Here is a 24,037-nt window from a genome sequence, read left to right on the forward strand (position 1 = left end):
AGCCCAGCCGCACATGACAGATGGCTCAGCTGCAGGCAGGTCTGGCCACGTGGGAGTGCACAGACCATATCCTCTTGCAGCTGCTCCGCAGGCTGAGCCTTCGCCCCGGGCTCTCATTTCCCACTCACCCTCTCCCAGCGTCTGGCAAGCGCCTGGCCTTGCACTAAGTGAGCGCTGGGCGGCGAGGACGAACCGGGCAGGTCGGTACTCCCAGGCACTTCGAGGGCAGGAAAGAGTAAAAGAAACCTCGAAACACAAACAAGCCAGGTCTCTCCTCACCCCATCGCTTGGTCACAAAGGCGAGCCCCGACGTGGACCGCTGAGTAGGCCCAGCTAGTCACTCCCCCGAGGGCAGCAGCTTAAGAAAACAGGCTGAGGCCCCCGGGCGAAGAAGAACCGGAGAAACTGGGGACCGTCTTGCCTTCCCTGGGGCGAAGGTTCTAAATTCCCACGACCGTTACTCGGTGGCACAACGGAGACTTCTGGGGGCCGCCAGGGTTGGAGCTGGGGCCGGAAGGCCGTGGTCCGCGCGTCTCCGGGTTTCGCGCCCCTCGCCCGACCTGATTGGACGGTGGGGGAAAGGGGGCGGAGAGACCCCAGGATGAGGCGCGCGCAGTCCTGCGGGGGTTCCCGCGGAGGCACCCGGGGGCGAAGGGCGGGAGCAGCACCGTGGCACCGCGCCTGCGCACGTCGAGAAGTGACTGGCTGGGGGCTGCTGGGAGGGCGGCAGTTCGAGAAACGGGTGGGCGCGGGAGGGGGCCGCGGGTGCGCGTGCGCGCGTGCGCGTCGGAGCCGGAGCCTCGGGAGGAGGCGGGAGCTGAGGAGGCTGCGGAGGGGGCGGGTCGCGTCGGGCGCCACGTCCGCAGCCAGAGGCCGCCGCCGCCGCCGACCGAGGCTTCAGGCTCCGCAGCTTGAGGGGAGCCTCGGGAGCCCGCAGCTGCCCAGGGCTGTGTCCGGCGCCGCTACCGCCCAGGCCACCTCAGCCCTCCCCGCTGCTTCCCGCTCCCTCCGCCCGGCCCCAGCCCCAGGCGCCGGCCCCGACCCCGGCGGTAAGTCGGCGGTGGGGCGGGGGGCGCCGCCCGGCTTCCTGCCCTCCTCGCTCTCCCTTCTTCCGTGAGCTCCCCTACACCTCCTCCTGCCTCCGGGCCGGGCCTCCCCAAGCCGGGCCTTTCGGGGTGACTGAGGGGGAAGGGGGAGGGGCGGGACGAAGTTGGGGGCTGGTGGAGGTTCCCTGGCGGGGTTACTCGGCTTTTGTATTTCTGACTCTCGGGCCGCGGTCGGAGGTTGGGGACTGCCCCGACTTCGTAACGTCCTGGGTGTCAGGGTGGGGGCGGGGGCGACCGCAGCCTGGAGAGGGACGCGGCTGAGGGTCTTGTGTGCTGTGCGCCCTCGCCCCGCTTCCTCCCGACCAGTTGATAAACGACCCTCTTGGGTTCAAGTTCATAGGGCTTGGCTTCTTGTACTTGGACCTTCCCAGTGCTCTTCCCAGGTGGGAGGCTCCACTCCCCCGCCTAGCCTCGCCTAACCTGAACCTCCAAGTGTGGGAATGGAGAGGGGCGCTGGCGGCGCCGAGGAGGACCTGGGGTGCTCTGGAGCACCGATCAGTGCTGTCCCTCTTGACCCCAGTCAACTGTCCCTGCCATGCACGCCCAGCTTTAAGATTAGCCCCCAGGCTCACACTTCCAGTCACAGCTTCACTCCTAAACCCGTTTTACACAGAAATTCAGGAACCCTACTGGAGTGGGGGTGTTCTGGGGGTACAGAGTAAAGGCAAGGAAGGAGGTGCTGAGCTTAGCCCTAGCCAGGGCGCCTCCAGGGTCATTTTCTGCCTCTCCTGCCACGTCACTCTCTCTGCTAAAGAAAAAAAAAATTGCTAAGTGCCTAGAGGGATCAATGGGAGAAGGGACTGCCGGGAAGTGTTAGAAACACCTAGAGAAGAGGTTGGTTCTTTTTTGATTTATTGAGTCCTTGTGAACGCTGTGCCAATTCCAAATGAAAATACTTTAGGTACTGTGATTATTTATATATATTCTTGTTTAACCTTTAAAACTTGCACTGGTATGGGCGCTCTTAAAGACTGCCCAGGAATACTGATAATCAGACCAACATATACGTGGGTGTGTTCCCATGCCTGCTTTTTAAAAAGAAAGGGAGAAGTAACTTTAATAAATCTGTATGCATCCTGTTTTGCTTTTTCCAGTTTTCGTTGCTTAGGTCATTGTTATAACAAAAATACCAGAAACCGAGGAAAAATGTTTCCAGAGACAGCATCATTAGAAAAGTTTAATACTTTAGGCAAATACATATGCACACGTGTGTGTGTGTTTTAACTCAGGAAAATCTACTTTCTTTGTTTCATGTATTCAGTATTTGCTCTTTTCCTACTTCCTGAGGAATGTGCCTGGTTTATATATAAACACCTTAAGAGTAGAGCCTTTGTATTCTTGTTCAGCGACTAAGTGTTCCACACAGTTGGGGTTCAAATATCTGTTGAATTGATGAATATAATTTGGAGTAGATGATGATGTGTTGGTTGTCTTGTTTGACAAGAGTATTGCAGTTCTATTTAATGATTCATTTAAGGACAACACTTAATGGACAGTGCTGTTTTGACACTGTCAGTTGTTACATGTCACTGTGTGTACACTTGTAAAGTTTTATTGACATTACTTTTTCTTTTTTGCTAGACTGAATGCACTTCTTGTGGTCTTATTTATTGTTGATTAAGGGGTAGGGACACCTCTGTAAGCATAATGTTCAGAATAGTTGGTTAACTAAATAAGTTTAAAAACTACTAAACTGTTTAATGTACATGACTTGGTATATGTGTATGAGTCTCCTTGCATTTATTTGGCAGAGAAACTAAAACATGGGAGTGAGGATATGGCAGAGTTCCTCTCTATATACGTACATGTAGAAGAACTTAGCTAATTTGTTTACAGTCTTTTTTTTATATATAGGAAAATCAGTACTTATTTTTTAATAACATTTGAAAGTGACTTCTAAGGTAAACTGTTGTGCACTGTATTTTTGTGTTTGAATGTTACAAGAAAGGTTAGTGTGATTTAACTTCCTTGGCATGTTAGAGGGTGGTACTCACAGACAAATTTGTATACTGTTTTCATTATGAACACAAAGTTTAAATTTACAAGATGTTTCTGAAACCCACAAAACATTGATTCATCTATTTTCCTTTTAAAAAACTAAAAGAAGCTTTCCAAGGGGCATTTGTTTACTTATTTCTATTATTGGAATAAATTACCCTCTAAGGAATAGTGCTGTTATTAATCTTTGCTTAATATTTTTTCCAGCTGTTGTATCTATGATACTGTTGTATGGGACAAGAATTATCCATTCTTCCTGCTTAAAGTAACTGCTAATGAATTTGCTGTCAGAGGTCTTTCACATTTCAGTTTCTTAAAAATCCACTTATAATCAGTTTTAGTTGGTAGTGTAATAGTTTGTCATGTGTTAGAACCAAAAGATGGAATTGATTTATGTCCTTAGAATCAGTTACATCTTTATCCAGATCTAAAGGCTGTTAATCTGTCATTATACCTTCTTTAGGAAAGTATTTTTTTTTTTTTTAAATAGAAACTTGGGTGCATTATGTGCTTCTAGAGAGCAGATACATTTTGTTTCTTGAATGAATGGTTCACTAAACTAGTAAATGCCGGGCAGGGCATGTATTTCATTTTGATTGTAAACTTTGGCTCACAGTAATTTCTGTATTTACTTAATCAAATTGAAGCTTTAAATGTGTAACAGGATACTTGCCACATAGGAGGAGGGCTCAAATACATGTTGAATTAATGATTCAGTAAGTTTAGGGCAGGGTTTATATAGAATTTAATGATTTTGTTGATTGTATCATTTAAGGGTAACATTTTTTTTGGGGGGTGGGTTTTGGGAATTGAACTCAGGGGCAATCGACCACTGAGCCACATCCCCAGCCCTATTTTGTATTTTATTTAGAGACACAGGGTCTTACTTGTTTAGCGCCTCACTTTTACTGATGCTGCCTTTGAACTCTGGATCCTCCTGCCTCAGCCTCCTCAGCCTCTGGGATTACAGGCCTGGGCCATCGCACTAGCAAGGGTAACATTTTGAAATCATCATTTTTATACTTTTACTGTTAGTTGGTACTTAATCCACATGTATACTTTTAAATTTTATTAGCAGATTCTTTTTTTTAAGGGATTAGGGGTATGTTTGTGTTCACAATTCCCAATATAAGAAAATAGGTTTCTTGTAATGGTGATAATAAACAGAAGGGTAATGTGTAAGACCCTTTTACCCATGAGTTTTACTTTCTCCAGTTTACCTGTGTTATCTGTGGCTAACCATGGTCCAAAAATATTAAATGGAAAATTCCAGAAATAAAACATTCATAAATTTTAAAATTGCACACTGTTCTGAGTAGTATGATGAGATCATGCACTGTCCCACTCCGTCCTGCCTGGGACATGAATCATCTCTTTGTTCACTGTATCCATGCCATATGTGCTACCACCTTTTAAGCACTTAATAGACTTTTGGGTTATCCCATTAATTATCATAGTGCTTGTATTCAAGTAATATTTTATTTTCCTTAATAATGGCTCAAAGCACAACAGTAGTAATGCTGGCAATTCACATATGCTAAATAGAAGCTGGAAAGTGTTTCCTTTAAGTGAACAGGTGAAAGTACAATAAGATATTTTAATAGATGGCATATTAACATAATTTTATTATTTTACTTATTTATTATGTATTAAGGTATTTATAACACATTATTTTACTATTGTTAATCTATTACTGTTCCTAGAATATAAATTAAGCTTTATCATAGAAATGTATGTATAAATAGGAGAAAAATGTATTATATATAGGGTTTGTTATTATCTGTGGCTTCAGATATCCATTGGGGTGTTACAACATATCCCAAATGGATAAAGGGGCACAATTGTATAAAAAATATTTTTTCTTAGTAAAAAGTAGTGCTGTCCATAAAGAGTTAACAGCTCTAAAAGTTTGGCACATATATGTGGGTAGAGGTTAGGCATAGTTTATATATGAAAAGTACAAATGATATTATAGATAATTAAGGATTTTAGCAAATACCTTTATAAGAATTCTGTTTTATCATACAATATGAAATGCAGAGGGAAAACCCCAAATAGCTGTGTCTTTTAGGCAATTTTTAGTACCCTAGAAGTTCAGGAGGAATTTTAATGCCACATACTTGCTACTAAGACCAGTGAAGGATCAGATGGGGTGGCACATCCCTGTCATCCCAGTGACTTGGGAGACTGAGGCTGGAGGTTCACAAGTTTTGGGCCAGTCTCTTGGTGAGACCTTGTCTCATAAAAGGGATGGGTTAGCTCAGCGGTAGAGTGACTGTGGATTCAATCCTTGGCACTCCCTACCCTCACCCCTCACTCCCTCATTCCCCAAAAAAGATCTGTGATGTACAAGAAACTCAGACATTAAAATAAAAACAAAAACCAGGCTATGTGACCTCTTAGGACTTCAAAGTTCCTCTAAATACCAAGTCTCTCTGTTGTCTAGTTAGACCTATGCTTGGCTTGGCAAGGCTCCTGATATATTTTTATTGTTTATTGATAATCCTATTGGTATTTCTTGGTAATAATTTTAATGGTCTTAAATTATTTTTCAGTTGTAGATGGACACAATGCCTTTATTTTTTATTCATTTATTTTTTATGTGGTGCTGAGGATCGAACCTCACACATGCCCGGCAAGTGCTCTACCACTGAGCTATAACCCCAGCCCTTGCTAATAATTTTAAATGTAGCTGTGAATGTTTGTTTAATAGTATCTAATTTTCTGCATTTTAGATTAGAAATACTCCTAATCCAAGGGCAGACTGAACACATTGTGGGAGTAGAAATTCTGTTGGGCTGGCAAGGGAGTGCTGGCAAATCTGAAAGTGAGCTTTAAAGCAGCCCTGGGCAATAATGAAATTATTTGAAAGCCTGTTTATCTTAAGAAAAAGAAAATTCCCAAGTACTTTTAATTTTACTTTTTACTGTGTATTAAAAAAACCAAAACAAACAGAATAACCAGGAGCTAGGGCTGTAGCTCAGTGGCAGAGCACTTGCCTAGCATGTGTGAGGCCCTGGGTTCGATCCTCAGCACTGCATTAAAAAAAAAAATAATAATAAAGTAAGTGCATGCTGTCCATCTACAATTACAAAAAATGTTTTTTTTTAAACTGAAATTACTGTGGAGTAAAATGCATGTATCATGTTTTTTATCATGTTTCTTGGAGCCCCTAGCTTTACCTACTTATAAAAACATAAATTTGAAAAGCACAACCCTAGCTTAAACTAGGGTTGGGCCCTAAGTTGATAGGCATATTTTCTTGTGATGCTTAAAATTAATGTGGATATAAGTGGTTTGTTTTTATCCAACTTATTCCATAAGTACTCTGTAGCAGCTTACAGCAAAAAGAGTACTAACAAAATGGTAAAAATATGAATAAGTTTGCAAACCAGGGAAAATAGCAACCAGAGAGGGGTGCTTGGAGATTATGGAGGAATAGGGGAGCAGAAGACAGGATACAGCTAGACAACAGGAGCCTACTTAGTGGAGCTTGGATTTTAGCTGTAAGCTTCCTAAAAATCAAAGGGAGAAGGGAGATGACATATCTTTGTGTCTTTTAAGTAAGAAAATACACAGATTTCAAAGAAAACATGTTGAATATTTAGGTGAAATGAGGAATTTTCTGAATAATTACCTCTAAGGAAGTTCTTATGTAGAGTTCCATGTCAGAGTTATCAAGTGATATAGTGGGTAATATCCTTAACAACAATATTGGACTGTTAATATAGTAATAGCTTGGATAAGGCTATTTGTCAGGGTTTTCTTTTTTTAATATTTATTTTTTTAGTTGTAGTTGGACACAATACCTTTATTTTATTTATTTATTTTTATGTGGTGCTGAGGATCAAACCCAGGGCCTTGCACATGCTAGGCAAGCGCTCTACCGCTGAGCCACAACCTAAGCTATGTCAGGGTTTTCTTAACAAGAGCATAATTGAACAGAACACAGTAGTGTCATTTTCTTAAAGAATCACATGATTTAAGAATATTATTTTTTAGACGACTAACTTCATCTGTAGATGAAAACCTAAAATAACTAGAACTAGATGAACTTTAAAGTATTATTTATGAACATTGTTGATTTCTGAGACTTAAAAGTATTTTTTCTTTAATTACAAAAATAATACTTATTGATATAAAACATTAAAAATCAAAACAAAGATGCTAACTACATACATATCTATGTATGTGTACATATAGAAATAGTGGCTGGGCAGGTGACACACACCTGTAATCCCAGCGGCTTAGTAAACGGAGGCAGGAGGATTGCAAGTTCAAAGCCAGCCTCAGCAAGGCGAGGTGTTTAGCAACTCAGTGAAATTCTGTCTCTAAATAAAAAATGGCTGGGCATGTGGCCCAGTGGTTGAGAGCCCCTGAGTTCAAGTCCTGGTACCCCCCCACCCCCAAAAAAGGTAATGTGTGCAGTATTTATATATATATAAATGCTATATATGCATGCTCAGTATATAAATACTACATAAACACCATAGAATTATGTAAATCTATATGCTATAAATACTATATATATGTTTACTACATGGTGCTAATAAACTATAAATACTTTGTAGGCGTTTTCCTATCCTTTAATTGCAGTCTTTGTTAACAGCTTGGTGTGCTTCTTTCCTGTCTTTTCATATGGATTTTTAAAATAATTAGATCATATGAAATATACCTTTTATGCTAGCTTCTAAATATAATATTAGCATTTTCCTGTAATATACACTCTTCATAAATTATTTTTGTCTGCAATGTATATGTCTTTAGGAAGCTTAAAATTCCTCTCTTGCCTTCCACAAAGCTGTACTCATTTGACTGTGCATTTGCAGGTTCATTTGGGTTGTTTTTGCTAGCTTCTCTTTGAAACATGATCAGTTTAAGGTTATCAGTCTACTTCTTATCACTCTTTTCCTCATTCATGTCATCCACACACCACAGCTTCAGCTATCACTTCAAACCACTCTAAGAACCTCAACTCTAACTTAGACTTCTTAAGTCTCTGGTCCCTTAAATCCATTTGTCTGTTGAACATTTGCTATGGATGCCTTGAAAGCATCTCAAATATAGCTTGTTCAGAACTCTTGTCTTCTCCTATGGTGGTTTCTTTTCTAATATCTTCTGTCTTCATCACCATCTATGTCTATGTAGTTGCTTACACTAGAAATTTAACATCCTAGATTCTTCATCTTTTTAATTTTTTTTAGTTGTAGAGGAGCACAATACTTTTATCTTATTTATTTTTTTGTGGTGCTGAGGATTGAACCCATTGCCTCACACATGCTAGGCAAATGCTCTACCACCGAGCTACAGCCCCAAGTTATATTCTGCTTCACACAATAAAACTTAAAAGTATTTAAGGCTCTGGAGTTGAAGTAGTGAACAAAACCAAGCCCTTGTTCTCACAGAACTAACCTTCTAATTGGGAGAGACACAAAGAGGATACATTTATTGACAAAGCTATGAAGAATATAGAGCAGGGTTACTCAAAATGATAGAGTAGGAGAGATGCTTGGTTATTATAAGGTGGTCAGGGAAAGTCTTATAGGAGATATTTTCACAAGGACCTGAAGGAAGGAAGGAAGCAAGCCATGTATAGATTTGAGAAAGAGTCTAAATAAGGAACTCTTGTCTTACTGGAGCAGAATGAGCAAGAGGTAGAATGGTAGGAGATATCAGAGTAGAAATGGGGGTTAGATGTCTGGCCTCAAAAGCCAAGGTTTAAATACTTTGGATTTTATTTTGAGCAATCTAGGAAGCAGGGGGGTTTAAGAGTAATGCATAGCTGAATTAAAGGGGGAGCAAAGCTTGGAGACCAGTTCAGAGATTTTGTAATATCATAAAAGATTAAGATGGTTTAGACTAAAATGGTGTTAGGAAGAGGTGGTGGGAAGTGGTTATATTCTGGATTTATTTACATAACATAATTAGTTGATTTTCAGGTGAGAATGTAAAAAAAGATGAAGGGTGACTTCTAGATTTTTTGTCCAAGTGTTTGTTTAGACAGGAAAACAGTTGAGACTGTACTAGTACAGTAGCCACTTACTATGTTTAATTTCTCTGTCCTTCCATCTGTTCTTGCTTTATCTAGCTGCTGCTTTTATATATATATAAGTTTTTAGTTGTATATGGACACAATACCTTTATTTTATTTGTTTTATTTTTATGTGGTGCCAGGGATTGATCCGATCCCAGTGCCTCACACATGTTAGGCAAGCGCTCTACCACTAAGCCACAGCCCTGGCCCTTTAGTTAGCTTCTTAAAGCATACATCTGACAGTTAACTTTTTTTTTTTTTTTTTTTTTTAATGAGAGAGTGAGAGAGGAGAGAGAGAGAGAGAGGAGAAAGAGAATTTTTTTAATATTTATTTTTTAGTTCTCGGCGGACACAACATCTTTGTTGGTTTGTGGTGCTGAGAATCGAACCCGGGCCGCACGCACACCAGGCGAGCGCGCTACCGCTTGAGCCACATCCCCAGCCCTGACAGTTAACTTTATTCATAAAGTCTCTTCCTTGCCTACCCACAGAAAGATGAAGGCAGTTCGTATTGTTTAGACTACGTTGCATATATTTTATGCTGTCATAGTATAAAGTAGCTCTAATTTTAAAATAGTAGTCTTTTTCATTTTTTAGTTATAAGATAGGTAAAGTTTAGAAAAAGAAAGAATTTTATAAGGATTTTGTGTCAGTAAGAAAAGGTAAGACTGTTAGTAGGGATTTATGACTAGGGATCAGAAAGGTGCTTTTGAAATGTAGTTACTATTCTAATCCTACCTATTTTAAAACTCTAGTTAAAATATATGAGTGCATATAATTTTCCCCATATTTGTATATAGGGTATTGTAACTTCTGTTGATCAGATAAGCGATTAATCAAGTGATCTTGTGTATTTATGTGTGTGTGTGTATTATAATATACAGGGATTACAATGGTGAACAAGTTAAAGATGTTCGTCCTTTTGAAATTAACAGCCCAGCAGGGAAAAAAGTGATCTAACATAGTAATGTTTTATAGGAAGAACACACATATTCTGCCAGAAATTTCTGCATGTTTAGAATTTGTTAAATAGCATTTTTCATCTTGTTAGGGCTAGAATATCTTCATTTTTTATTTTAAATGGCTTAAAAATCAAGAATCTAATGATCTAATTTTCCCATGCCATATAGTTTATGATCAAGTTGGGATTCAAACTTAGAATTTCTGAAACCAGAGTTGTAACCACTATGTGTATAATTTTTAATGATTTTACTATGATGATAAATCAAAGAAAATACAAATATGAATAGAAATATATGTAACTTTATAGTTTGAGGGTTTTTAAAAATTAAGGTAAATTAGTCATGAACCTCTTCTAGTAATGCAACAGCTGATATTCTTGGCTTTTTTAGAAAAAGATCACATGCTTTCTTTTTTTAATCTTAAAATCATATGGGGTGATTTTAAACTTAAAGTACATATGTACTGAATTAAAAAACAGACCAGGATAAGATTAGGTGGTATTGCTAAGTGGCCTGAGTCAGGATTTTCACTACAGCAAAAAATACACACACACACACACACACACACACACACACACACACACACACACGACATTTGCTGTTGGATTCTAGGGTGCTGTGAAGCTCCCTCTTACATAGGATTTAGATTTTAAAGGCATAGCAAGATGAATTGCATGAAATTACAATTACCTTTGAAAATCCTGTACTTCCCAACAACCTCAGCTTGGACCACACCAAGCCACCAACATTTTTTGCCCAGATTATTGAAATAGTCTTCTAATAGGTTGTTCTCCTATTGTTTGTTATTTCTACAGCAGCCAGTATGATCTTTTAAGAATATAAATCAGAACATCTTGTTCCTCTGATCAAACCCTTCTACTGGCTTCCCATTTCCCTCAGTTTAAAAGCCAATCTGCATCAATCCCTGCTAAGGCCTGTGTGATCCTTAGGAGCTCTTTGACTTCCTCTCCTACGCTTCTTGGATGCTGTCCTTGCCATACTTTCCTCTTGCTGTTTCTTCTACCTTGATTCCTCACCTAAATATCGGATATCTTTACCTCCTTCATAGTTTACCCTATTTAAAAGATCACTTTTCTTCCCCAGCCTACCCTTTTTTCTCTATAGCATTTAACACTGGTTGACAAGCAGTATAGTGTTGATATATTATCTTCCTCAACTGCAGTGACTTTTCATGATGGCAGGTATTTGGTCTTTATTGATCACTGCTATACCTCGTGCTAAAACATTGCTTAGCCCAGTTCAATCACTATTTTTAAAATTAATTAATATATTAATATTAAAGTACATTGTTTGATGTCCTTTTAAAATATCTGTTGTATATGTACAGACCGAGTGATTTAGGCTGTAAAGATGTAGAGCTGAGAAGTCAGTAGACACTGGAATCACAGAACCAGAGTTTTTTTGTTTTTGTGTATATGTGTGTGAGTCTAAGACAGTATGTCATAAAAAACACTTTTAGACCAATCTTGACTGTCTTGGTCTTTAGTTAGTCATTTGAATTTAAAAGCAAGTATCTTAAGATAGTAAAGGAGAATGGGAAAATAAATTTTAATCATGTTTTTTTCATCCCAACATAGTTTATTTTTGTTTCCTAGGTTCTCTTAACTACTTTTAAATAATTATGTTTTTAAAATTGTATGTTTTTTCATAAAAGATTTTGAATTGTTACTTTTTTTTTAAATCAGTGCTCTGAGAACAAGAACAAAAAAGTCATCAAAATCTTTTACTGATTCAGATTGAGGGTGTCATCTGTATAAAAGATATATGCTTCTTTTTTCCCCCAACCCCCACCTTCCAACTCTTTTTAATTGGTAATTTTCACAAGTTGAAGTCTCATATTACCAACACTAGGAAAGCTGATACTATGACTGCCACTCTTCAGTTGGTGTTTCAGATAAGATATATTTTATCCACTGGTGTCATTTAAGGTATTTCTTAAATACTGCAATTTGAAATAGAAAAGAGACAAAATGAAGTAGTCTTATGATGAGCATTTGTCTAAATAAAGTCTTAATTTAGCATGAGAATAGTAGTAGTCTGATCTTAAAATGAAATGTTTGTATGGTTTTTCTAGGAGCTATGAATCAAGCAGATAAAAATCAAGAAATCCCATCATACCTTAGTGATGAACCACCAGAAGGCAAGTATACAGTTACAACATGAAAGACGGAAAGAATATACGAGTGAATGAAAGTTTGATTGATTTTATTAAATTTATAGAATTATAGCTTGTTTACCTGCTCAGTAAATGTTTTAAAAGTAATAGAAGATAAATACTTGTACTTTTTAATTAAGAAGCACAGATATTGGTGAGTGGAGACACAATTTAACTTTTTTTTCTTGAGACACAATTTAATTTTAAGGCTTATTTTCCTGTCACATTTTAAAGACCATTTCACAAGGAAGAACATCTTTTCATAAACTGTTTATTTTTGATGTCCTGTATACAAAAAGATCAGCTTAGAAGCATTTGAGATTTGTTGTTAAACTCCGGTTATCCATTGTATTATAACTGGTAGCTCTCTCTTCCTATATTAATAAATACATGGTTATAGGGTCTTTTAATGTCTTTCTGAATCATAATTCTCTTATAGTTTGAAAATTATGACATCATGAAACATTTTTCTATTTCTTTACTTCCAAAAGCCTTGGAAATAATAACTACCCCCTGGATTGTCCTCATTCCATACAAAAAATGACTACAGGCATTTTTAATTTATAGTTTTGGCATAGAATGTTATTAAACTTAATATAAATAATGATCTTGGAGGATTGCATATTAATTGCTAGGGCTGGAAGTCCTGACTCTAGGTGTTATATTTTCCTCCCAGTTATGTTATCCACTGTTCAAAAATTTTTTTCATATATTGGTAGATAAAAACGAAATTGCTAGGAAAATAACACAATGAAAAGCTTGCTCTTAAGTCTAAAAGAAGATGGAAGAACTAGCTAATTTGGTTTAATTTAGTTTAGTTTGCTTGGTGGAAGAATATCCTGGAAAATTATTAGCTCTTTTCCTTGCTTTATTTTTTAGGACTAGAACGATAGGGTTTTGAAAAGTTAGGTCTCAAGAGAAAATTAAAAGGACTTTATGGAAAGAATTCAGGAAAAGGATAAAGGCATCCAGGAGGATGACAAGGAAGAGAACAGAGCCTCAGGAATATATTTAAATGTCAGCTGTTTAACAAGGGTAACTGCAAAGCAGATAATTTGTGTGGTGGCAATTAAGAGTACAGAGTAATTGAAGAGAATAACAATATTTATCTTATTTGGTAAGAAAAAATTATTTGTCTTCATTAAATTTGGCCAAGTAAGATAATTTTGTTAATGAGGTATTTGGCATGATTCAGTCATCTATGTTATCCTTAAATCAGGATATTGCCTCTCTTCCTAATGTTTTTGACTTTAATTACAAAAGAATTACCAATTATGTAATCTTTTCCATCATAATTTTATAATTAACATATTAAAATGCTCATCTATATCATAAGCGTTTTATTTCAGCCATTCAAAAATTGTATAAATTATGCTTACTATTTGTTTCTCCTTTTGTGGTGCTAGGGATTGAATTCAGGACCTTGTACATATTAGGCAAGTGCTAGGTCACTGAGCTACATCCCCAACTCCTCGACTTAATAAACACATTTTTTTTTTTTAATTTAGCCATTGTTATATCCATACCTAAACACTATTTTGATTAATGACTGAGATTTTCCCAACTTATGGTACAATGTTGTCCTGTGTACCCAAGAATTCATCTTTATTTGTGCGAGATTATACTTTTTCAGTAGGTAAAATCTGAATTACAAACTTCCCATGAAGTTTAGAAAAACACCATTGATGTGGCATTGTTGCTTAAATTATTAGGTGACAAAGGAGAAAAGACCTGTGTTCATTAGAAGCTGGTACGATGAAGCTTTTATGAAATCTTCCTATATAAGTTTGAAGTTACATCTAATTTTTATGGCTCTATTTAAAAAAAAAAAAACAACCTTCAACCAACCAACCAAAGAAAATTAACTGATGACTTAGAAAGAGCTAAGTTTCTTATATTGATATTACTTTTCTGGGGTATCTAAAAACAATTTTTTTAATAAGATGTTTAAAGTGCAGACTTTTTTCCCATAAGAATCACTGAGGAAGTGATATAAATATTAACAATGTATGCTATAGTGTATATTTTACTTACATCTAAATAAAAATGATTTTAGGTAACAATTTTAAATTGTGAATAGTTTTGTTTTTCTGTTTTTACACAGCATTAGTTGTTTAAGTATATCATTAAAGGACACAACAGAGCAGAGACCCAAATATATTTAAATCAGCGATTTTCAGCTTTTTGATATCAAAAAACTTCTCAAAAAAATTGAGGCCCAGATGGCTTGTGTTTAGTAAAAATTGAATTTGAATTTTATTCACCAAAAGAACCCAGTACACACATTACATGTTAACCTGGTTATCATGTTCTTATGAAAAGTGACTCTTTCCTAAAACAAAAAAATATCATGAGCAGGGTGACACTGTTTATACGTTTTTGCAAATATCTTTAATGTTTGGGTTAATGGGTGACGGCTGCATTTTGGAGTTATTGCTTCATTCAGTTTGTTGTGGTATTTAGCTTCTGGAAAACTGTTGTAAACTTGTGACACAATGAAAGTGTAAAGTCAATGACATGTTAATATTACTATGAAAGTAGGTTTTTTTTTTTATAAATTTAAAGTTGTAGATGAACACAATACCTTTCTTTAAATTTATTTTTATGTGGTGCTGAGGATTGAACCCAGAGCCTCACACATGCTAAGCAAGCACTCTACTACTCTGAGCCACAACTTCAGCCGGAAAGTAGTTTTCATCTGTGGGTATCTCCTGAAATGGCCTCAGGGTTCCCCAGGACTCCTGGGCTGTATTTTGAGAACCACTGCTTTATATGAAGATTGTTTCAGTAGTGATTGAATCCTATCAAGGAAATTGAAGGCTATGTAAATATTTTATCTTTATTTTTTTTCATGGTTTTGGGATATTTAAAAAAAGATTTTCTTTTTTTTTAAAAGATTATTTCTTAACAAAACTATAAATCAAGGAAGCATGTAAAATTAGATCCTTTAAAATAGGATTGTTTTATGAAAGTTGTCTAGTCTCTAAATCATTTCTTTTCATAGGTATTAAAACTTAGTTTTGGACCAGCATATGTATACAAAACTATACCCTCGGGGCAAGAACTCCTCAATGTCTTTCAATCAATCAACTGGTTGGCTTCTCAAATCAACTTTCTGATTGTGAGGGAGACTGTTCAGTGACTTTTGTACTGCTCTTATAAAGATTTATATTTGATTATATTTTCTCTCATTAGGTTCAATGAAAGATCATCCACAGCAGCAACCAGGCATGTTGTCCCGTGTGACTGGGGGTATCTTCAATGTTACAAAGGGAGCTGTTGGTGCCACCATCGGTGGTGTAGCTTGGATTGGTGGAAAAAGTCTGGAGGTGACCAAAACAGCTGTTACAACTGTGCCTTCCATGGGAATAGGGCTGGTGAAAGGGGGTGTTTCTGCTGTGGCTGGAGGTGTTACAGCTGTTGGGTCCGCTGTTGTAAACAAAGTGCCCTTAACAGGAAAGAAGAAAGACAAATCTGACTAAAATATGGAGATATATTGCTCTCCACAGCATTATGATGCCAGTGGCATTGAATTGCTAAATTATGGACTACAACCAAGTCACCTGTTTTGGATGTTTATCTTCTAAACTGCTGTGTTGAAAGTATTGACTGGCTTTCATCTAAAAAGAAGAGACCAATACTAGCACAGTGTATGAAGGTTCCTCATACTCAAATTCCAGGTTTTTATCTGGTAAAATGTTACTCTTATTCAGTTGTAACTGAAAATATGGTATGTTTGAATATTTACTATAAGTCTTTCAGTTTGACTAAAAATGTGAAAGTTGAATTTAGTAGATGATCTTTACAGTTCCATATGTACAATGTGCCAGGTAACTCATGCCCCTTACAAAGGGAACCTTGAACTACATAAACTGTACCTTTGATGTGCCTAATAGTTTCAGATGTCTTAGTTTTTTAAAACCATAGTTGTTTAGGCCAAGAGGCATTTTGTTTCTTATTTAAGCTGGCAAAAGTAGCAGGAATTTGAGAAGTTTAAAAGAAAAGATAAATGGTTTTATGATAATATTAATCATCTTTTGTTAGATATGCATTGTATTCATTTAATCATTGATGCCTTACAAAAGAAAACATCTTTTCTAATACCTTAAATATGTGCAGTTCTTATAATTATCTATGGATTTTTTTCAAGGTTGTAAAATTAGTTTTCCCTCTTAAGAATCTCAGGAGTGATGGGATAAAGGCATTTCTTGCTGTCAGTGGATAAGACAGTGCTTGTTAGCTGTTCTGTTAAGTCGTTAAGGTCAAATTGTATATTTCAACTTGGGTTCTTACTTCATTGTTAATTCACCTAATAGTGCCTAAGGAGTATTTCTTAGCCGTTCAGAAGCTATGTTGGAAGAGTTTCAGATTAAGGAGGAACAAATATTAAGTATTTAAAAATTACCTAAAAGCATCCAAGATATAAAAAGAATCTTTCACACCTATTCTGTCTTTTTAGGATGTCTTAAAGTATCAGTAGTTCTCCCTTTTAAAAATACAATGAAAGCAATCACAAATACGTAAGGACTGACTTTTAAATTGAATGAAATGGGCTCCATACATCAGTTTTGAATATAAAATATAAGTGCTTTCTATGATTTACATAGGCTTTTAAAAATATCTTACAGTCCTTCAACACAACTGTAGACTTCATACCATTTTTCAAATCAATTTCAGGTAGGGAATTGAAGTTTTTGATTATGGATGGCAAATGTGTCATATCTTACTAACATTTGTCATCCTGTCTCATTCATTCTCAAAGTTACATAGCTAGAATTTTGTTTCATGTTTAGCTTCATGAAAATTTAATAATTCACCTGTATTTGGCATTCCTTATAACTGAGGATTATACCTTGATCCTGAAAAAAAACCCTTAATTTTCTTTACACTTCAAGTCTGGAAATTTGTCCATTCTTCCTCCACCTCCCAAAGGGAGGAAGAAAGGGCAATGGGGTCATGTTCTCCAGTAAGTCATTCAACATAGTATCTCTGAGAACTTGAACAGATCACTCTGAAACCTGAGGCTTATATAAACCACTACAAATATTACATTAATAATGTGATTAACAATTGGATAAGAATATCACCTTTAGCTTTCATAAATACCAGCAGGAATTTTGAGCAAATCTACACAGGGTCTTGAACCTTTCACTTATACAAAACTGAAGTCATCAGGAGTTCAATCCATGAGGAATTAAATGGTCATTTATTTCATGCAATATGTTGGTATATTGGTCAAATGTTTTAATTAGCAAAGGGAATTTGTTTTAAACTCCAAAGTAGATAAATGCTAAATGATCTAAGTAATGGTATTAGAGAACTTGTTTCCTGCTATTACATAAATTACTGCTTCATTGCTAGTATTTTTAATTTATCTTATATAGTCATAGGCTCTGCTGTTTTGTACTTGAATTTCTTCTAAGGTATAGACTTTAGTTTACTATATGCTTGCATATTTATTTTTAGCTTTGCTTGTCTTAAATTTGCTTGAGGAAAATGGATATAATTCATTTCTGCTACAGAAAAGCTACTTGGTACATTTTATTTCATCCAGATTGTTTTAAATTCTAACCACAACTTTGTTCAGAGGGGCTTTTGCAATGGTAGCAGAGAACTGTACAAATGTACAGTATAGGTTCTTGTTGAATGAACTTACCCTTTGATGATATATGTACAGCTGTATCCTCAAGTCTTTTCCAGTTTATTTACATAGACTAGCAATTTGACCTGTTAAACAGGACGTTGACTTCAAGAAACTGCAATCGTTTTATACACCTGGAGGTATCTTACTCAGCTTATTTTTTGAGTGGGTATTTGGCACAATGAAGATAAACTTGTGTGACCCACTTGAATGACTGATCTAATAATGTTGACATGAATCCTGTACTTACCAAAATGTCAAGTGAAAATAATTGATGATTAATTTTTTTGTATTAAAGAATGGAAAACAAACATGAACTTGTTAATAAAGCACTATGATCTGCAAAAGGTGAAATGTTTCATAAAGATGGACAAATAAAGGAAATTTAAATACAGGATAATCTTAAAACTTAGTTACATAGCAGTTTAGAAAGTGCTATATCCAGTTTTTAATTTTTGTGATAATAATGTACAAACATAACATTCCAACATAAAAGTGAAATATATTTTAAACAGCCGTAATAGATTAAAAATGCAGATTTCTAGGTTTTACCTCAGTTTGCCAAATCTCTGCAGGATAGAGCCCAGAACTGCATTTTAACAACCTCTGAAGGTTACTGTGCACACTGAAGTCTGAAACTGGGGAAGGAGTTTATAAAGTAGGGAGCACCTCTTAGACCACTCAATGGTCAGAAATGAGAAGCAATGGGGAGGAAGGTAGGAAACTACTACTTATTGGGCATCTGCTTTCCTGCCAGGTCCTAGCCTACATCATTTAATCAGCATAAGGTTTAGGCCAGAAACATCTTGAAAACCTTTTTTTACAAATGCAGAACTGGCTAACTTTCACATTGTTAGTTGAATTTCCTGTATTGATTTTGAATTAGTGTCAGTCACAACTTCTCCAGCTTAGGTCCAGAAACAAATGGGCCTGTTCAGTAGCCAGTCTTTCCTTCTGGTGTTGATATTCAATGTAGGCTGTATGTTTGATTTATCAGGAAGCTTACTGGAGTAATGCCAGGTGATCATATTTACTGTGGCAACAAATTTTATTTTGCTGTAGAAATAAGTTTAATGTAATCATACATAAATTGAAGGCAATTTAATTTTGTTATTAGAACCTTTTCTCAGAGAGGAAATGAAATTGACTAGTGTTTCATGCAAGAAAAGCTCCCCTTGCCATGCTGTAGATTTTCAGTTTTTAAAAGTTTTATTTCATATGGAGATAGGAGAATGTAAGAATGGAGAAAAGGCAAAGCAAAACTATTTCAGAGGCCAAACAAACAATGGAATGGAATTTGGCCTAAGGGAAAATAAAGTCAGTATAATTGCTGGACTGACCATAAATGTGGATCTATTTTTAAAAAAATGGTAATCTTCAAATTTGGAATAAGCTATAGTTGTATTTTCTAACTGCCTCTGGTTCCCTGTGCCTGGACCCAAGGACCTAAAATTTTAACTTATATACTGACTAGTTTCTTTTTAAATCAGTGTCCGGAAAGGACACGTGGGCTATTGAAGTTTTGTCCAATTATCCTCCCCTTCCATTGTGTGTTTACTTTCCCCTCAAATGACTTCCTCTATTTCCAACCTCCCAGTTGTTTTCCTCCCTGATTCTACTGTCCTTTGCAAAGAGGCAACTAGACACCCCTCCCCTGCTTTTCATTACACCTGCTCCCATCAACCTGCCTGCGTCTATCCCAGGCTCTGTGGACTGGGACCAGAATCTCTGCTCTTAACCAAAGTCAATCTACCTTCCTTCCTCAAGGCTATTAATCTTGCAGTTTTCCATTTCTTATTTGTGTCTCTTGGGTTATACCCTTCAGCATATAAACATGTTCTTTAAACAAAAATTAATCTTGAAACTTCATTTAAAATTTTTTCCTTCACAGTAAAATGACTTTTCCTTGTCTCCCATTCTCTTTTCAATCCACTCCAGTTGGCCTTCTCACCTTCTTCATTACACCAGAAACACTCTTCACAGGGTTAATCAATACTTTCCTTTTTGCAAACCTGCTAGTCGATGCTAAGAGCCACAGCCAAGTAATATGATGCATGGCATTTTTGGTTGAAAGGTGACGCCAGCTAGCCATTGAGATGATATGATTCTGTTAAGATTTGCATTCATATGGATATTGGACTCCTGCTGTTCACCTTGGCCTTCTAGGGACTCCTGGAGAGTTCCCATTGGTTGGGGATACAGTAGGAGGGAATTCCGGGGGAGGAACTTGCTGGGGGGGGGGGTTCCGGAATCGGGATTGTTCCCATCCCGGGGGCATACGGGGCATTGGCGGCAGTTTCAAAAAATAAAGTTTGTTCCTGCTTGAGTGGCTCGTTATTTTGTGCCCAGCCAGACTGCGGCAATTCTCTACCATAGTTGACCTCCCATTAGAATTGTTACAGACCATGTCTTCTTTTCTTCCTCTGATCAACTTTTCCCATGCTCACAGCTGTCTTATTCCAAATCTACATTCCAGACAATCTCATCTAGACCCATGGCTTTAAATACCACAGTATGCAAATGATCCTCAAATGTGTATCCCCAGTTTTGACAACTCCAGACTTAGTCATTTGCACATTTGACATCCCTGCTAGAATGTTTAATAGGCATCTCAAAATTGACATCTAATCACCGGGTTAGATGTATCTAAACCAACTAATTAGTGTATCTAAACAGAGATATTTTCGAGAGAGCACCAGAGAGTGTGCAAGAAAGAGAACATATTACTGATTAATGCCAGGACAAAACTATGCAAGTGTTCCCCTTCACACTTAGAATGAGATCCTTTCTATTCATAAGGTTTGAACAGAAGCCAGATCTGAATAAATCTGGGCTCTCCTACTTGGCAGCTGAGTAACATCTCTAAGTTTGTTTCCTCCTCTGTAAAATGAGGAAAATACTGAATGCACATAAGTGCTTCATGAGAGATAATGGTTGATTGGTTTCAAAAAGGCCACAAAGGTAGGCTTCTGTACTATTTTTGGATTAGTAATACTTGGTTCTCAAAAGTATTTATTCCAAATACAAGTTCTCAAAAAAAAAAAAAATGTGTCAGAAGCTTGCTAATGCTTCACTAACACTAAGCTACAATTCACGTAAAAGCAAAGTGATGTTTCAGGGCTGGTAATAAGGAAGACTATCTACATCTTCAATAAAACATGAGTAAATGTTCCCATATTTTGAATTAAGGGAGCGTACTTGTCAATTTTTTAGAAATGATTCACTTATAAATTATCACACTGATGTGCCATTGAATAGTACAAGAGTTTTTGGAATAATAGTTCAAGGACAATGAATTACCAACTTTGTAAAAAGTGCAGTTTGTATTTTGGGTTTTTTTTTGTACTAGGGATTGAGCCCAGAGGGCTTTTACAACTAGGCTACATCCCCAGCCATCTTTATTTTTTGAGACAGGGTCCCATTGAGTTGCTTAGGACCTATGTTGCTGACCTTAAATTTGGGGCCCTCCTGCTTTAGTTACCTGAATCTCTGGGATTATAGGGATGTGCTACCACAACCAGTCTGTATTTTAAAATATGCAAATGAGTCACAGATCATCTATTCAGAGATAACACCTCAGAAGCTAGGTCCTTAAAATTACTGGTGCCTATTAACTGCCTGAATTGCTTAAGTATCTGAGAATCTGTTTCATCTTTATTGTTAAGAAGAAGTAACATCAGTCAGTAAGTCATTCTTCAACATTTAATGGTGCCACAGGGTTAAATAATGGCCTCTCTTTTTTGGCTTGAATTTTGCCAAAGTTAGCTTCAAACTCTTTTTTTGTTCCATTTAGATTTGCTAGGTGTCCGTCCTTTATTCTGTAGCCTAAAGAATTTAGTTTCCTTATTCTGTACTGAACTATCTGTGGCGTTAATTCGAGAACCATTGGTGTCTCTCTTATTTGAGCTATGGAAATTCCTTCTTTTAATAATCCCTGAATTCTCTCTTCTAAAACTGGAACAGAATAATATAAAAGAGCAGGACATTTCAAAACTAATTGCTTAAGGTCACGATCTGTGCATTCAAAAGCATTTTTAGAGAAGGAAATACTGTTCTGGATACCTCTTGGACAAAGTTGAAAAAGAAATCCTTTGAGTTTGGACAGAAGTTGAAGAATTTCAAAGTTTGTAAAGCCTTGCTTCTGGAGAAATTCTAGTGTTTCCTTTATAGTTGTAGGAGACCTTAACAAAATAAATGGATTTTGGCTTAATAATTTTAGTAGCCAGACTTTCATGTTGGCCTCAGAGCCACCTACATTTAGGTAACTCTCTTGGAGGAGCTTTATCATTTCCTTATTCTTCTCAACAGGATTATGAAAAATATTGGATGCAGTTGTCAGAAATCTACTAATGACTACATTCTTGAATCCCAGCTCTTGAAAGAACTGAACATTGAGCTTTAGGTTCTCCTGGTTCTTAACAATAAAGAAAGATTCTGGAAACTGCTCTATTAACTTGACTAACTCTTCCTCGTTTTTGCAGACCAACTGCCAGAGTTTTCTCTGGGTGTCAATAGCAGCTGGACTACAGACAATTGCTTCTGGGCAGCGTTCCAAAATACTGGCTATTACAGCCTCATCAGCACCTAGTTCTTGTAAAATATTTGCAACTTCTTCAACATAGGTTTCATCCTCCAGAAGTACCCATCCTTTTAAACTTCGAATTTTCCTAATGTCAACTGAAAATTTATAGAGCGTTTCCACTGTTCTTTTATTTTCTTTGTTTGACTGCCTGTCTGTTGTAAAGTATGCTAGAAAGGGTTTGTATTTTGGAGTTGATTGCATCTTTCTGAAAAAACACAGCCTGCAAGGCTGCGATCTCACCAGCAACTTCCACAACATGCCTGTAATCCAGTGGCTACTTCCCACAGTCCTGGGACTCGGAATGCAGCCAGTGCACCTATAAGAAAGAAGATAGAGGTTTTTAATGTAAGAAGTGTTGACTTTTAGAACATAGACACTAACAGGTTAGTTCTAAGTAGTAAGTGTAGAAATAAAATGGTTTTACATTAGGAAAATTACTCGTGGAACATTTAAATATTCTTTTAGATGAACATCTTTCTACATTGTCTGTCTGAGATTTATTACAACCTTGTGAAGTAGTTACTTCTGCTTTGCAGATCACCCATATTAAGACCACAAGAGGTGGTAAGATCCCAGCCCTGCAGGCTGTGTTCTTTCAGGAAGATGCAATCATACTCCAAAATTCAAACTCCTGGGCCTCAAATTTTTTTTCCCCCACACAAATTTTCCTTCCTACAACTGTTGTTTTCTTGTAGGAGACACACATTACACACACAGACACACACAAACACACACACACACTGAAATGTTTTCCGTTTTTCCAGTTGATTTATCATAACAAATCCAAATGACTCTTAGGAAAGAGTCATTTCTAATTTTGTATTTTAGAGTAAATATTTTTGCTGAACAGCTACCATACAAAATAAGTCAGTTTATTTTTAAATTAGTTAATAAATGTATGCTTGTTTTATTAGAATTATGTGAGTGAAATTTCTTTTATAAATCCAGAATTAAAATAAATCTTGGCCAGGAAAATGAGAAGTGCCACGTGACTGCCTTAGTGGGGCCAGGAGAAACTGCCAGCTGTGGAATGGTGGCCACATTTTAAACCAGTCTTGCCAGCTATTTCCACTGGATGCTTTTGGGTAGCATGAGATGGCTACAGTGCATCTGATACACTGCAGCCTTTGCCACTGCCAGTTGGCTACACTCCACCTCCATCTCCTTAGGGTCTCGCTGGGCCCAAGAATTAAACTGACATAAAATAGATTAACTGGAGAAAACAATAGAGATTTAATACAAGTTTTACATTGCATGGGATTCACCATAAGACCCCAAGAAATAGTATAGTTAGTTATGCTAAACTGGGCAAAGAATAGTACACTATGAAGAAACAACCAAATTGTGTGAGGGGATTTAAAGAGTTATCTTAATAAGATCTGCAGAGAATTCTTTCAGTCTCCACTTCCCATCTGAGGATAAGGATGCCAGTTCCTCTTGGTGGAGGGAGGGTGCCTTTCACATGGGAGGACTTTTAAGAAACAGAAAAGAGGTCAAACAGCTCCTGCTGTTTGTCAAGTGTCTTTAATTCAAAACAG

The 24,037-nt window shown here is 37.2% G+C and overlaps 2 protein-coding genes across 7 annotated transcripts in view; one reads left to right on the forward strand and one right to left on the reverse strand.

The window, feature by feature from the left end:
- Window positions 1-24,037, reverse strand: part of MTERF2 (mitochondrial transcription termination factor 2) — a 666,987-nt gene that overhangs the window by 5,774 nt on the left and 637,176 nt on the right. For 4 of the 5 annotated variants that reach the window (XM_081309325.1, XM_081309326.1, XM_081309327.1 and 1 more), the window contains one exon: window positions 18,315-22,815. In XM_081309325.1, coding sequence (XP_081165451.1) covers window positions 21,606-22,815 — 1,210 coding nt within the window. In that variant the 3' untranslated portion in view covers window positions 18,315-21,605. Of the gene's footprint in view, window positions 1-18,314; window positions 22,816-24,037 lie in introns of those variants that run through there. The other variant, XR_014023966.1, reaches the window with a different exon arrangement.
- Window positions 1,912-21,001, forward strand: TMEM263 (transmembrane protein 263). Of its 2 annotated transcripts, none has more exons than XM_081309330.1 (3): window positions 1,912-1,940; window positions 12,196-12,261; window positions 15,472-21,001. In XM_081309330.1, exons 2-3 carry the CDS (start codon window positions 12,201-12,203, stop codon window positions 15,756-15,758), a joined length of 348 nt encoding a protein of 115 aa, XP_081165456.1. In that variant the 5' UTR covers window positions 1,912-1,940; window positions 12,196-12,200; the 3' UTR covers window positions 15,759-21,001. The 2 variants fall into 2 exon arrangements, with proteins under 2 accessions (XP_081165456.1, XP_081165455.1); XM_081309329.1 differs by lacking the exon at window positions 1,912-1,940 and adding an exon at window positions 3,475-4,098.

The sequence above is a fragment of the Spermophilus citellus genome (assembly GCF_964194105.1).
Source record: "Spermophilus citellus genome assembly, chromosome: 10".
Lineage (NCBI taxonomy): Eukaryota > Metazoa > Chordata > Mammalia > Rodentia > Sciuridae > Spermophilus > Spermophilus citellus.

Coding starts and splice junctions, on each gene's coding strand:
- TMEM263 (XM_081309330.1), top strand. CDS start 12,201: ATGAATCAAGCAGATAAAAATCAAGAAATCCCATCATACCTTAGTGAT. Junction 12,262..15,471: donor TAGTGATGAACCACCAGAAG/GCAAGTATACAG, acceptor TTCTCTCATTAG/GTTCAATGAAAGATCATCCA.